Genomic DNA, 14810 nt, shown 5'->3' on the forward strand with positions numbered 1-14810 from the left:
ACATTTTTCAGCTTTTGTTTTGTTCTCCGTATTGCTTGCTGGGTGAATTAGTATACTTTGAAATTTGCTGTTCCAGAGTGCTTCTAGCACGGATGTAACTCTGTAGTCTGTAGCAGAGAGCGATCCACACATAACGAAGAACATAATGAATGTTAGCATAGCTGAAACCCTGACTCAATAGCCCTATAATACTCCTGTAATATTATATTCATATCATAAAGAGTTAAAAGGTAATGAGGTGGTCCAAGATGGATATAATAAGATTATTATTTGTGTAGTGTTGTATCAATCAAAAAATGATATCATAATTTTTATTGTCATTTCTACTATAATACGATTATTATTTATATAGTGTTCTAGCAATCAAAAAATGATATCATATTTTTTATTGTCATCTTTACTATGATGTCTTACCTATAACCTGAGATGTTATATATAAGATATCATAGTAGAGATACTTTATACCTAAAACATTGAACATTAAATATGAAGTATCAATCTCAAACATAAAACCCAAAAGAAAAAAAAAAAAAGATACTTGGGATATTCAGAACATGAAAAAAAAAAAAAAAGAGTCAAAGATGTAACCTATGACATTAATATGAAATATGACAATACTTAAGGTATGCAATGAAGGATACAAAACATGTGTACTACATTGTAGCATGAAATATAAAAGGTTAATCAGGAAACTGTAAATGTTAATCATGAAACATGAAATGGGGGAAAAAAAACATAAAATCAAGGTTATTTACTATTTTTTAAAATAATATAAATCATAAATTATTTATTTTTAAATTAAAATACAAATGAAATTGAGCAAACGCTTGCAGTCAGTTAAAAACAGAGCCACTCTAGCCGCCCAGGACAAATCGAAAGGAGAACCTGGTAAATTAAAACACTCAAATCAGAGAAGCAGTTGTGACATGGAGAAAGAGAAAACGAAGAAGAACACAGAAGAAGTGGAAGAAGCAGCTGATTTGATCCCTAATAGGAAGAGTAACGGCAACAGCAGCAAGGGCAGCAACAGCGCCAGTGGCGGTGAAGACTCCGAAGATAAAAGCAGCATCTTCTCTTTATCGCACATCAAGTTAAATTGCCGCAACACCGTCTCTAAATACGACTTTGTTAAGGTTTCAATTTCCTTTTTTCATTTTTCAAATTTCATTTTTTTAACTAATTACACGAATATTATATCGTATGATCAATCGTGATTGATTACGTTTACAGGTGAAGGTGTGGCTTGGCGATAATGCTGATCACTACTATGTCTTCTCCAGGTTCTTGCTCAGCAGAATGTTGACTGTTACTAAGGTCTGTACCTCAATTACATCAACTGTTTATTATTTTAAAAAATAATTATAGTTTATGAATTGATTGAAAAATTGGATAGATGAACTTTGCAAGTGCAGGGGTGAGTTTTGGAAGTATTTTATGAGAATTCCATATGCTTGACAATTTCTTCTGTAAAAGTATCTGACAGTATACCAGTTTGTGTTTTTTCAACTGAAAAAACAGGGTTTGTTTGCTTTATTGCCGGATGATAAATTGTGGCATGATGTGATAATTGATTGTTGATTTTTTTATTTCGTTCTACTTTATGTTTATTGTTTAAATTTTTAGTTTTGGTATAAATGACTTCTTTAAAGAGGCAATTCCATTTTTGTTTTGTCTCTTAAAGATGATCTCCGTTGATTTCAGATCCCAAATCATGTGGCTATCAAAATTGCTCTTGAACTCAAGAAGCTACTTGTAGACAACAGCCTTCTAGATGTGTATGCCATCCTTCCCTAATCGCTCTCTTTATTATAAAGAGGAAAGAAAAAGGAAAGATTTTTCTTGAATTCTTTTTACAGTTCTTGACAAACATCAGAGCCCTATTCATTTTGCAGCTCGCAATCTGATTTGGAAGCTAATCTGTTTAAGGTATGTCCTAAATATGGGTTACATATTGTTGACTCCCGCAGCCCTTGCCTCTAATAGGTTATGCGTGTCACTTATTGCATATGTGGAATTGTGGTAGAATAATTGTTATTTTTTAATAGGTTATGTTTGATAATCACTTATTTGATGATCGCTAATGTATTGGATCTATCTAAAAGACCAACTCAAATCATCTATGTTTGATAAAAATAATTTGACAAAACTTAACTGGGGATTAGATTCTCAAATAAGTCAATATTTGATTCCAAACATGCACTACTTACAAAATTAGGTCCTGTGACACTATTAAATTTATATAAAACCTTCTCATAGGACTCTATGTACAGCTTATGGAGCGAAGGGGCTATGGAGAAGAATATATAAGTCGTTACAGGATGATGACCAGGTCAGTGCAATCTCAATCATAGCAATTCTTATATTTTCTGGATTAATGGCTGATGCTTTTCCCTTTGAATTTATTGGAGAATAATCTTGTTCATTTTAGGGCTTGTTTGGGATTGTTTTTGAAAGACTTAAAAGTGATTTTGAAAAGCTAAAAGTTAATGTTGGTGTTTGTTAATTTTTTTTAGAATCACTTATGGTAAAATCACCCTATCCTACAACAGAATATGAAAAGTAGGAAAAGAGTAGCTTTTCAAAGTCTGATTTTAAGAATCAATTTTATACTTAATATAATTCCATATATATCCTCACATATAATATAAAAATCCAAAATTATCCTTATTCAATTAGAAAATAAAATCATTAAATTTAAAGAGATTATTATTATTACCAATTATATTGAGATAGCAAAAAATAAATAAAATAAATAAAATAAAATAAATAAAATAAAAATATTTTATTTGTGTGTGTATATGATTATAATTGTGTAAATAAATTTTATTTAACATCATATCCATTTCAGTCATTTGTTTGATAATAAGATTTACCAAACATATTTGATTGTAAAGCTCACATAACTTTTAGAAACAAATTTTACCAAACGTTTAATTGATTTTCTCCACAACTGATTATTTATACGGCGTAGCTAACAACAATTATTTTAAAAACTATAGCATTACCAAACTAGCTCTTAGACTTTCTTTGTTGTGCTTGGTGTGTTGATTATCCTCTTGAAACATTCATATTTTTTTATTGTTTTCAAGATGTTGTATACTTGTGCATTCATGTTGTTAAGCTGACTTGTTAGGATCTATTGGATTGTTAGTCGTGGATTTTATGAAATCACCAATTGTTTCGTTGACTTTTTTATGCATAAATAGAGGTGACTCTTTTGAACTCATCAAAAGGAAAGAAAAAAACACACATGCTTGTAGATCTGCCTTTTATGGAAGGCTATTTTTATATGACTTCAAGTTAGACTACTAGCGAATATGTTGTATACAATGTCTACCAATAAAACATGTCGATAGTATTTTGCAATCCATGAAAAATTAAAGTGGGCTTGTCACATAATTAAATAAAAGCAATTAAGTGTTAGAGATTGGAAGATTCTTCATTCAAATAACATTATTTTGCTTGTTGCTTTATTTAGATTTCACCATCAAAGAGTGCCATTAGTAATTCTTGTTTGTGGAACGGCCTGCGTTGGAAAGTCAACTATAGCCACCCAACTTGCACAGAGGCTAAATTTGCCTAATGTCTTACAGGTTTATTCTTATTTATCTCAACCCTTATGTACACTAACAGTTTTTGAGATGTGTAGTATTGCCTCTGACATGTTTCTTCGCGTTGCAGACAGATATGGTGTACGAATTGCTGCGGACATCAACAGAGTATGTAACGAGCTTAGTTGTGTTCCTCCTATGTCATGTTTTGCATTCTTTATTTCCACTATTATGATGAAAGTTGTTATAAAGGAAAACTCTTGGCTTAATGGAGGAAGATGTTGGCCAACGTAAAAGTTGTTTCTGGCTACAGTTTATTGCTTAGCTGTTATGTGGTAAATGGTAAAAAAATACCTGGTTAAGAACATGCCCTTGCTTCAAGAAATAGTCTGTTTAGGCTTGAAATGTAATCTTTTGTTGGACATCTCTTTTTTATGAGAACTCTGCATATTTCGTAATTTGAACTTAGTTGTGCGCATTTAATCTGCAGCCTGTGCAAAATCAAATCTCCCTTATTATTCATCAAAGTTTTGGACAGATAATTTTGCTAATTGTTATAGCTGGATCATTTATGGGCCATATTGGATTGCTAATTTGCTTATAATGCCTGATTTAGTGCACCGTTATCATCTTCTCCTGTTTGGGCGCGGAACTTTAGCTCCTCTGAGGAGCTAGTGACTGAATTTGTTAGAGAGTGCAGAATTGTTCGTAAAGGTAATATCTCATCTTAGGAAGATGATTTTCCTGAATTACCATTTGGGAAGTAGGATAGTTGTAACTATTTTTGGAGGATGTGATGGATTTCCTCTCTCTTCTTTGTAGCAATCATTCTGAATGTGTATATTCATAGGTTTGGCTGGTGATTTGAAGAAAGCAATGAAAGACGGAAAGCCAATCATAATTGAGGTATGGTGAAAATTAGTGGATTAGCCTCATGATGGCGTCATCCTCTTATTTATTTCATTTACTCAGTGCTGCTGGACCCTTTTTATCTTGAAAAGTCATCGATAATGGTTTTTTTATGGTTGCCTTTATACATATGCAATTAAAATGTCTTTTCTGGCACAATTGCGTACTATGAAATGATTTATTTACTTTGTTAAGATATTTATTGAAATCGTAATTTGCAATTTAATAATTTTAATACATGATCTGACGTTTTGGGAAATATAAAGCATGGAATTAATGTATTTGTAGCATTCTTCATAATTGGGTAAAAAGGGCAAATCTAAGTCTGCATAATGAATTCACGAACAAACAATGATTTATGTGACTGCTTTTATCTAATACTTAAAAGAGCTCTTGAGAGATTTTATATGCAATAAATCGTGTAATTGCTTCTTATCAAAGACTTGCTTCTGTTTATTCTTGGTCCAATCAAAGAAGAAACACTTATCCTTTTCTGAATTGTTGAAGAATTGTTTTATTCAGAGGTGAAATTGTTTTGTGGCATGATTCAGTTAAGTCCTGCTGATCTGCTTTGTTCTTAATGCATTCTCATACATGGTAAATTATTTTCATCTCATGATTGTAGGACTAAATTATATACTTGTGTAGGTGTATTAGAAGTAAAGCACCAAATCTTGCTATGACAAACTAATTGTTCCTTTGCAACACTCAAAAACTCTTTTGCTTGATCTTCAGTTTATATGTTGTTTTGTTTTTTGCTCTTGGCTTATTCATATGAAGTAAGCATTAGAATATAACATCATGTGTGCCTTAACGTGTTGCATTTTAATGTCTTCTGTTATATATATGTGTGTGTGTGATATTGGCAGGGAATACATTTGGACCCCAGCATTTATCTAATGGATGATGACAGTAAAGCACCAGCTACCACCACAGAAAAGACAAACTCTGAATCTGTGCCATCAGATGATAATCCTGTGACACAAGTGGAAAGTAACTCTGCAAGTGTTTGTGTAAGTGATTGGGAAAATGGCAACAACAGCCCAGAGCAGCCTGGCACAGGAGGAAAGATATCTAGTGAACAGGTCAATAAAATCGCCGATTCTCTTGAATCTATTGCCCTTGCAGGAACATCTTCCGAGAATAAAGGTTAACCATTGCTCTATAATTTGCAAAATATTTAATGTGTTCATGTATTCATCCATTTTACAGAATAACAAATACTGCTATTTAACATTTGCAGGTGAAACGCCTAAAGATCCAGGGGTAGATAGAAATACTTCTGTTAAGAAAGAAAAATCTGGTCCTGATCCAATAATTATTCCTATTGTTCTGAAGATGGCTGATTTTGATCATAAGGTCTGGCCTCATTCTTTTGTTTTACAGGATTGGGGTGTGTGTGTGTGTATGTTTGGGGCCCTTACCTACTATCTTAAGCTTTTAGGTGAAGTGGTAACTTAACTATGTGAGACCTTGGCCACTTTAAATTTTCCTTCAACAACTGTTAATCTGTACAAGAAAAAAAGTGAACCACAACAATGTACCATTTCTGGTTATTATATATGACTGTTAAATCTCTTTCATATTCATTGATAAAAAAAAAATGATTAATGTCTTTAGTCATGACTATTAATCGTGAAAAATTAGTTACTAAAATACAGGACACGACCAATATCAGAAGGAATAGGAAGATAAAGTGAACCACAAGCATGCACCGTTTCTGGTTATTATATATGACTATTTTAAATCTGTTTCATATTCATTGATAATGATTTATGGCTTTAGTCATGATTATTTCCTCTAATTGTGAGGTCATTAATCTAAGGGAGGTGCTGATGACGAATTACCATATTAAATAGATATTGATCTAGATTTTAGTTGAAGCACCAATATCACTGTTGCTTACGACTATCCTCTCTAAAATCTCAATTCTATGTTTCTTATGAAAGATGCATTTTTCAGTTTCTTGGTTCTTTTTTTGGTGAGGTGTAATTTCACATTAATGGAAATCTAAACTGGTTTAAGTATTTGATGTTCTATAAATTGCAATGGTTCTGTTGATTCATTGTGATTATCTATGTTTATAATATATTATGTCTCTAGTTGGCAGCTCATTTATTTTCTGGATGCTAATAAATAATTTTTCCATTGTATATGTATGTGGAAAGGAGCTAAACAATCATTAACTCCTCCAAAAGGAGGTAAAAGATGAGGAGATGGGAGGTGAAGAGTGCAAGTGTCATAATTTGTTCTTTTCTTTTTTCTTTTTGAAAAAATTAAGTCTTTTTTTTTTTCATTTCTCCGAAGTTGTAATTCTTTGTTTCTAGCTTTACAGTTTGGTTGGATGTGCTAAATGCTTTGAAATTAAGCTGTGAGTATGTCATGTGAATTATATATATCCTGAATGAGTGTAATTAAGGTACCACTTCATGAATGATTTTGTAAAATAATATCAGTAAAGATGCTGATGAACTCGTGCAGTTTCATTTGGAAGGATTTCTTACATCATTGCATGTCAGCTTTTTCAGTATAAGAATTTTTTTTAAATATTTTGTTGTCATGTGCAGGCATTACTAGAGGAATGGATCTTGACTCATACATTTGGTGATAAATGTTTGGTCCAGGTAAAACTATTTACTAATTCTTTTATTTTTACACATGAATGTTCATTCTTTCTGACTACTATTATTTTCACTGGTTGACATGGGGTTGCAAAAGGAGAACATAATTTGAGAAGTGATTATTTAAGAAACATGTTTTTATAGGCAGTGAGACAAAAAGAATATCAACTCTTAAAATGAGCATGTCTAGGGTGAATACTATATACAGTAATATGAATAAGCATAAATGTGACTAGTTGATTATTGTAAAAATTGCGCCTATTAATTCTGGAATTATATATTCTTAGGAAGTTTGAATTCTTGTAGGTTTTTGCATTATTCATCATAAATATGGGTACGCTTAGCTGCATTAGGCGTTTATAAGAAAGTGAATCCCAGAAAGTGGTCTGCAAAAAATAAAATAAAATAAAAGATTAGGCTCTTGTGATTGGACATTTGCAGCGGAGTGTAAAAATATTAGTCATTCCATGTTTCTCAGAAGTTTAAACAAATAGTAGAATAGTATCTCTAGCAAACAATTAGTTGCGTTACCAGTGTTAAAAAAGCTTTTCCTTCTGTTTTCCCTGTAAAAAAAAAAGGCTGTTATCTAAGAAGCTGGGTTTAGTTTTGTTTGGGTAACATGATACCCTCAGGGTCAAATGATGAATGTTTTTGTCTGGTTCTTTTTCCTTCCCTTGGTTATTTCTTGTTATTTTACTTCCCTTCCAGTATTCAATGAATGATTTTCTTGGTGTCTTTTACTTCCTTTTGGTATTTGTGTCTTTCGTATTTGTTTAATTAGCTAACTACTCAAGTGCTTGTTTATGTTTACCAAGTCCTTAGGACAAGATATAACTTTGTTCTTATATCCTTTGCAGAATAAGGATGAGCTAGTGAGCAAGTTGAAAACTATTCAGAATTATCTCTGCTCCTTCAAGTCACAGGTATGCTTATACATGTGTCTAGCAGTTTCAGTCTGACATGTCCTGACTAATTGGATATGGCAATATAGCAAATATTGGGAGATTAAAGCCTTCGGCATTGTGTGAATCATGTATTGTCAAAGTGCTCTTTAGCGATTATTAAAATGGAAAGTATGCTGTGCCCAAGGCACTGTATTATTCATCAGTTCCTTAATGATATGCATTGCTGTAAGCTAACTGTTCAGTTAAAACTGAAGAGAGGCTAATTATTGGCTACACTTCTATTTGATACCTTCTTGAAAGTTTTTTCATAGCTGTTTGCTTTAGATCCTCATGCAACAATCAAAGGACTGATTTATCTCATTATTAGTGTCAGGACATGTCTTGATGGACACTTTTCATCGATTAGTTGTATTTTATTGTACTACTTTGTATAATTATTGCCAGTGCAAAGCTACCTTCCTAAATGTTTGTTGCCAGCATGGTTCTTCAAAAATTATTTTGTAATCATCCTTCTAATGTTTGTGCTTTCCTCAAATTCTTATTGATTTTTTTGCAACAGGGTGTGACAGTTGTCAATGTATCAGCAACAACGTTCCCACAAACCTTGGATTGGCTGCATGGATATCTTCTTCAGGTATACTTGTTTTATATTCAATGCCTGTGTAAAGGCTTTCTTGATTTTTACATTGTTTTGGATAATCCTCTCTTTGGCAATCGTTTTTCTTTATGCAGTGTATAGAAAAAGGTATTTCTTCGGTGTCCAATACAAATGATAAGAAGCCGGCAGAAAATTAACCTACATATAGATGTTGGCTTGAGCAATGATAGGTATGAAGCCAACTGCCAGTAACCTTGAGTTTTATACTGAAAGAGCAATGACATGGGTAAAACAGCGGAATTTCGATGTCACAAAGCAAAATGGGAAACAAGTTCTTGAAAGAGCTTGTTGGAGGCTCTTGTATCATGTAAATATGTATTCTATCAATGGAGAACTTTTTGTCTCCAGAAGAATTGATTCTTCCCAGCTTCCATTCCACCCCACCCGGTTGATGGGTCAAATTATGGATTTTGGACAGAAGATGACTGCTTGACCTCTGAAACTGAGTCAATTAATCTCTCTCTTCGTGTTTTTATCTCCCTGGTTATACACTGCTATGAACAGATAAAGAGATCTTGTATTACTATGATGTTTAGTATGATGAAATGAACATGTACGCTTAATGCATCCTTCTGGTTTACTTTTAGAGGTATAAAAACATTACTCTTCTTAATGATAATTGCACTGAAAGCAATCCATTATTATTCTGGTACAACGGTTGCGTTGAATTCTCTTCTTACTAAGAACGATAAGTGGTTATTGTCAAGGAAAATTTGAGCAAAAGGGAGTTTTTCAGAAATGGGGTATTAATAGGCAATATGTATGTGGGGACAAATATCTTAACTCTAGTGCAAATTTGTGAATGAAAACAAAAGCAAATTACTTAACATAACACATCAATTTACACATTTATATTCAAGTAATTCATGCCATGCTAGGCTCCAAGGCTAGCTATTTTCAACATGCTTACATGCTAAAACAAAAGGAAGAGCTAAAAGGGTACAAAGTAGAGCTAATTTTTATCTTTTTCTGCAAGTACATGGGCCTTTTCTTAGGTCTATTAATTAGATTTCATTGTCCCATAGATCTCCAAGTGTCCTGTATGGGCTTGTTGTTTCATTAACCAGATACTCTCCTCTCATAATCTTCCTCTCTTCCAAGTTGTCAATTTGAAGCAAATCCTCATCATCAAGTTTTATATTGAAGGATGCCATGTTCTCCCTCATCCTTTCTTCATTGAAGCTCTTCACAATCACACTTGCTCCCTTTGTTAATCCCCATTTTAGAGCAACCTTCACAAGATACAATTATAATGTTTTAATTAGACTACGTTATTAATTACTCACAAACAATATGAGGAAAAAACAATTAATTATTAAAGAATAATGTGACGTGGATCACTGATATTAATTAGTGATTTACCTGAGCTGGAGTTGCCTTGTGCTTGAGAGCAATGGATTTGATGACTGGGCTCTCAACCACTGCCGTTGATCCCCATGAATTTCCGGGCCCACCAAGCGGTGAATAAGCGCTGACGTGGATTTTGTTATCGGCACATATCTCCCGAAGCTTGCTTTGCCTCCACATCGGATGCATTTCCACCTGTTTTTAATTCATATTCATGATTTAATTATAAAAAAAAAAAGGCAATCCCAACATAAGCCATTGACATTTTACAATCCGAGAAAAATTAAGAATTAATTATTCATAGAATATACTTTTGATCTTGATAAAAAAAGTTTTCGTTTCGTCGCTGAATTAGACTTCATTGTTGTACAACAGAAACCAATTTTGGATAAATTCAAAGAATGATAATATAGAAATGGTGGTGATATATTATTTTATTGTACTATAAAAATCAATCAAGAGGACTTTCAAATTTCAATGTATATGTTACACATTTCAGTTGACATTTTAATTATATAATATTGTATTTCTAACGACAACATTATTATTATTATTATATATATAGATATAGAGTATAGAGTCAACTATTTTGACTTTAAAAATTATTAAACATGAGGCACAGGTAAGGGTTAGATCAACTGATGTGCAATTGTTTAATTTCCTTGCGCATGCACGAATGTGACTTCTTGATCAAACAATTTGTTATTCTTTCTTTAAATTTAAATTATTCTGTGATATTATTATTTGTTTTATAATTATAATTGGGATACAAATATGACATAGAGCTATGAACCTACATTGCGTATTTGACAGACAAACATTTTTCAGATTTCAATGTCTTCACGTACATTAATTGCAAACCTTTTGATCCTGGTATACGTGAAGAAATAAATTTTCTTCATCGATTTTTGCCCCCCTTTTTTTTAATTTTCTTTTCTTCATTTCCCAATTCAACACTGTGTCCACATTATCTTACGCACGTGGTGGCCACAAACTGCAAATGAATGCACATATTGTTACCATACCTGATTGGTGGCTGGAGGCACAGATGCGAAATCCAACAGCCGTTGGATCTTCGTGCTTGAGAAGTTGCTCACACCAATGCCTCTGCACAAGCCCATATCTAGGCATTTCTCCATGCCTGCCCACGTGGCCTCAAACTCAAGCTGCTGCTCAAAATCTTCTTCTTTTGGCACAGGATAACACGTCCATGGCTTCAGTCTCACTGGCCAATGCACCAAGTACATGTCCACATATTCCATGCCCAAATTCCTGCAACACGACATTGATTCCATTAAAAAATGTATAAATAATAAGAAACAAACGCACGCAACCAAAAAATCTTTATCCATGCATGCTTCTTTTGTCATTTCCAAAACATTATTAGCATGGTTTTCAAGGCATTTTAAATTTGTTTTCATCAGGTTTTTGTTTCTTAAAAGGTACTGATTGCAGAAAAAGGCTAAACCCGCATGCAGATTTGTCCTTGAAAGTAACGATTTGAGACATTAAAGAAGCTTTGAGCTTATCTTCATTAGGAGAAAAGAACAGAACTATGATAATTTATTTTGATATTGCTTACTTTAGGGTTTGGTTGAGGGCTGAAATAGGATCATCATGATCGCTTCCCCAGAGTTTAGACGTGACAAAAACATTCTCTCTCTTCACAGTTCCTTCGAGTATTGATTCTGTTAACGCATTCCCCAGAGCTGGCTCCGAACCATATATTTTTGCAGTGTCAAAATGCCTATAACCCATCTGCATTGAAAAAAAAAAATCAACACTTACATCAAAATCTAGTTTTGACTTGTGAATGCACTGCTTCCATGGTTCAGAAAGGTAAAATAAAACACCCCCAAGAAAGAAACCAAACACAAATGAAGTATCTGTAAAAGGGTGTTGCATGAATTGGATTGAATATCAAGAGGAAGAAGGAGAAACGACAATAATTAAGGAGTTTACAGAAATTAATCTACCTTGAGAGCCTTATGAACTGCAAGTTGAGTTGTTTCCCTGTGATTATCGAAAGAGTAAGTGCCCAGTCCAAGAACTGGTATGGTGATGCCACAATTTAAACGAACTTGATCACTCCTCATTTCTGCTGATGATTAAATTTTCTCTCTTTATTAGCTTCTCTATGAGTGTGTTTGATGTTTCTGCTAGCTCTAGTGCTATACAAATTAATTTTGGCTCTCTAGACCCACGTATTTATAGGCTTAAGAAACACTAAAGTCAACATTATTTTAATTATTTTGTTGGGACACATCATCGCCAGCGACATTAATATATGTTAAACTGTAGAATAAAGCAGTACTGTTGTGAGTTGAATGAGGGTGATGTGGGGATGTTAAATTATTGAGGTATATACATGTACATATCAAAGCAATGGGATCTTCCATGTCTCTTGGGATTTCATGAGATGGCCCAATCCATCCTCCAAAGGCAGTATCTTATTATATCATAATCATCATCATCATTCTTAGAAAAACAAAAGGGGTTTTATCATCTGAATCATTCTTGTTTTATAGAAAAAATCAAAGACCAAAGCTTTAAAAATGAATCACTTGCGTCTTCCTTAATACAAGGATTGAAGTGATAAAAATCCAAAAAAAAAAAAATATATCAGATAATAATTTCTTTTTTATAGACTAAAATTTTAGATAACTGATTTTAGATTTTAATTTAAATTAAAAATTCTTTAAAAGTTTGAAATTCATATATAAACTTCCTTATCAAAAATTTTATAGGGGGGTTGTTAAAAATGTTGTTAATTCGTCAATTTTTTTTTTTTTTTGGGTATTAGACATTCCTTCCATCTCATCACATCCATTCACGAATGTAAATTTAATTTATTTTTTCATCAAGTTTAGTTTACACAGATAAGGAAGATTGATATCTAAACCCATTTACCAAAATATATAGATTTACTAATCAATATTTATTAATCTGTAAACACTTTAGGATGTAATGAAAACAAAAAAAAAAAAAATAAAAGAGATTAAACCTTTAAATTGCATAGAAACCAAATTTCTAGAAGTTTATTGCATCAAAAGTCAAACCAGTTGGTGCCGTTTCAAAGTAATTATTTCTTACAAAGACTCAAGAGTCGCCAAATCCCTTCCCTCATGCAAAGGCCGGTTGAAGGATAGTATTTTTTAATGCATATAAAAATAACAAAATAAGGGGTATTTTGACATGCAATTGCTTTCAATGATTTTTTTAATTCTCTTCAACGAATATTTTAAATACAAGTCCTATGTTGACCTATTTAGCAGCAATTTTATTTGTCTCTCCTCGCCGCCTATTGGTTGACTTTCTTTTTGGTCTTAAATCTTGAAATGGGGAAATAGGAACCTGTCTGGTTGCACCTGATAATTTTTTTTTTTTAATTCAGTGCTGATGTTAATCTTGACATTTGGCAATGTTGTGAAAATTTTAATATACTCGCAAGCGTACGAATTTAGAAATAGAGTAGTGGTAACGAGATCGATCCCACATGCATTGTTATAAATTGAAAAGTTTAATTTAAATATAAAATTAATATTAATTCTAACCTAGTTGACCAAATTAAGTTTCTAAGAAAATTAAATCAATTAAACTAAGGAAGCAATTAAAATAAAGGAGAATTCAATAAGATAAAAATTACCAAGGTTTCAGAATCCACTACTATTCAACTAGTAATTATCTAATTATTAATTAATCCCTAATTTTAGAGTGACAACTCGAAATCAATTTATGTCATCTCATGGATATAACAATTAAGCCCAAGTAATTAAATCTAATGTAGGTTATTTTTCTACTTAATAGTATGACATCTAAGCATCCCATGTAAACATATTGAATAACAAAGAGTCAAAGTTTTCCTAAACACTCTATGTAAACAATTTAATGAAGGATATAGAATCAAAGATAATCATGTATAAATTTTATAGATCCAAGTATAGATTTAATTGAATATTAATTCTAACAATTAATAATGCAAGACAGAATTAATAAAAAGATTTTAATAATATCTAATTAATTATGTGAAATAAAAAAACCATAATCATTAAAGCACATATGTAGGGAATTAATTAAATATAAAGATAATTATTTCATTGAATAGGATTTCATCCTTAACCTCAATATAAGAAAATTAGCTAGACATACTTGAATTGGGAGCAACAAAATAAATAAATTCAGCCATGGGAAGCCGAACTGCTGCTGCTATTTTTTCCTCTGTCCGAATTGCGTCTGCACTGTTCTCCTTCCTCTGGCGGCTTCCCTCCTGCCTTTATATAATATTACTGACTTGCTTAATCCTTAGTGGATTCTAATTGCATTAATCCTTCACAACTTATAAGTCAAAGCCATCCACCAACTTATAAAGCCCACTCACCAAGCTCTTTTTTAATTATTTCCGTATTAAACTTTGAAGGCTAGCCACACGTTTGACCACAAAAGCAAAAGGCCAATTAATGATTTCTTCTTTTAACGCCCAGCACATGTATTCCAAATTGCCAAATCTTTGCTTTTCAAATGCATGCCCACCGTTCATCCTTTGAAGGGATTGACTTCCAATTTTGGTCTTCTTGACTTTAATTAATTCCTGGCTGCATTTCTATCTTCCAATTTAATCTTTATTCCTTCTCAATTTGAACTTCCTCATGCTCTTTTTATCCTTAATCTTCAATTAATTTTCTATTCAACAAAATAATTTAATTAATTAAAAATAATAAATAAAATAACTAGTAATTAAATAATTAAGGATAAAATATGTATATAAATTATGCTCATCAGACAACTCATAGTTAACAAGAAATTAAAGAAATATCAGACC

General features: G+C 32.3%; 2 protein-coding genes across 2 annotated transcripts; one reads left to right on the top strand and one right to left on the bottom strand.

Annotated features, from left to right (window-relative positions):
• Nucleotides 1-820: 820 nt before the first annotated feature.
• LOC18032875 lies at nucleotides 821-9211 on the top strand. The gene is made up of 15 exons (XM_006421574.2): nucleotides 821-1133; nucleotides 1231-1314; nucleotides 1702-1775; nucleotides 1893-1926; nucleotides 2271-2329; nucleotides 3479-3593; nucleotides 3682-3719; nucleotides 4168-4265; nucleotides 4402-4457; nucleotides 5330-5609; nucleotides 5704-5819; nucleotides 7028-7084; nucleotides 7939-8004; nucleotides 8546-8620; nucleotides 8719-9211. The coding sequence occupies exons 1-15, from the start codon at nucleotides 927-929 to the stop codon at nucleotides 8779-8781; spliced, it is 1422 nt and encodes a 473-aa protein (XP_006421637.2). The 5' UTR covers nucleotides 821-926; the 3' UTR covers nucleotides 8782-9211.
• Nucleotides 9212-9633: 422 nt separating this feature from the next.
• Nucleotides 9634-12099, bottom strand: LOC18033312 (non-functional NADPH-dependent codeinone reductase 2). Its single transcript, XM_006421575.2, has 5 exons — nucleotides 11968-12099; nucleotides 11574-11749; nucleotides 11017-11263; nucleotides 10007-10186; nucleotides 9634-9876 (listed from the first exon to the last, which is right to left on the bottom strand). Exons 1-5 carry the CDS (start codon nucleotides 12085-12087, stop codon nucleotides 9649-9651), a joined length of 951 nt encoding a protein of 316 aa, XP_006421638.1. The 5' UTR covers nucleotides 12088-12099; the 3' UTR covers nucleotides 9634-9648.
• Nucleotides 12100-14810: the final 2711 nt, after the last annotated feature.

Source organism: Citrus clementina, unplaced genomic scaffold, assembly GCF_000493195.1.
Source record: "Citrus clementina cultivar Clemenules unplaced genomic scaffold, Citrus_clementina_v1.0 scaffold_9, whole genome shotgun sequence".
In the NCBI taxonomy this organism is placed as follows: Eukaryota; Viridiplantae; Streptophyta; class Magnoliopsida; order Sapindales; family Rutaceae; genus Citrus; species Citrus x clementina.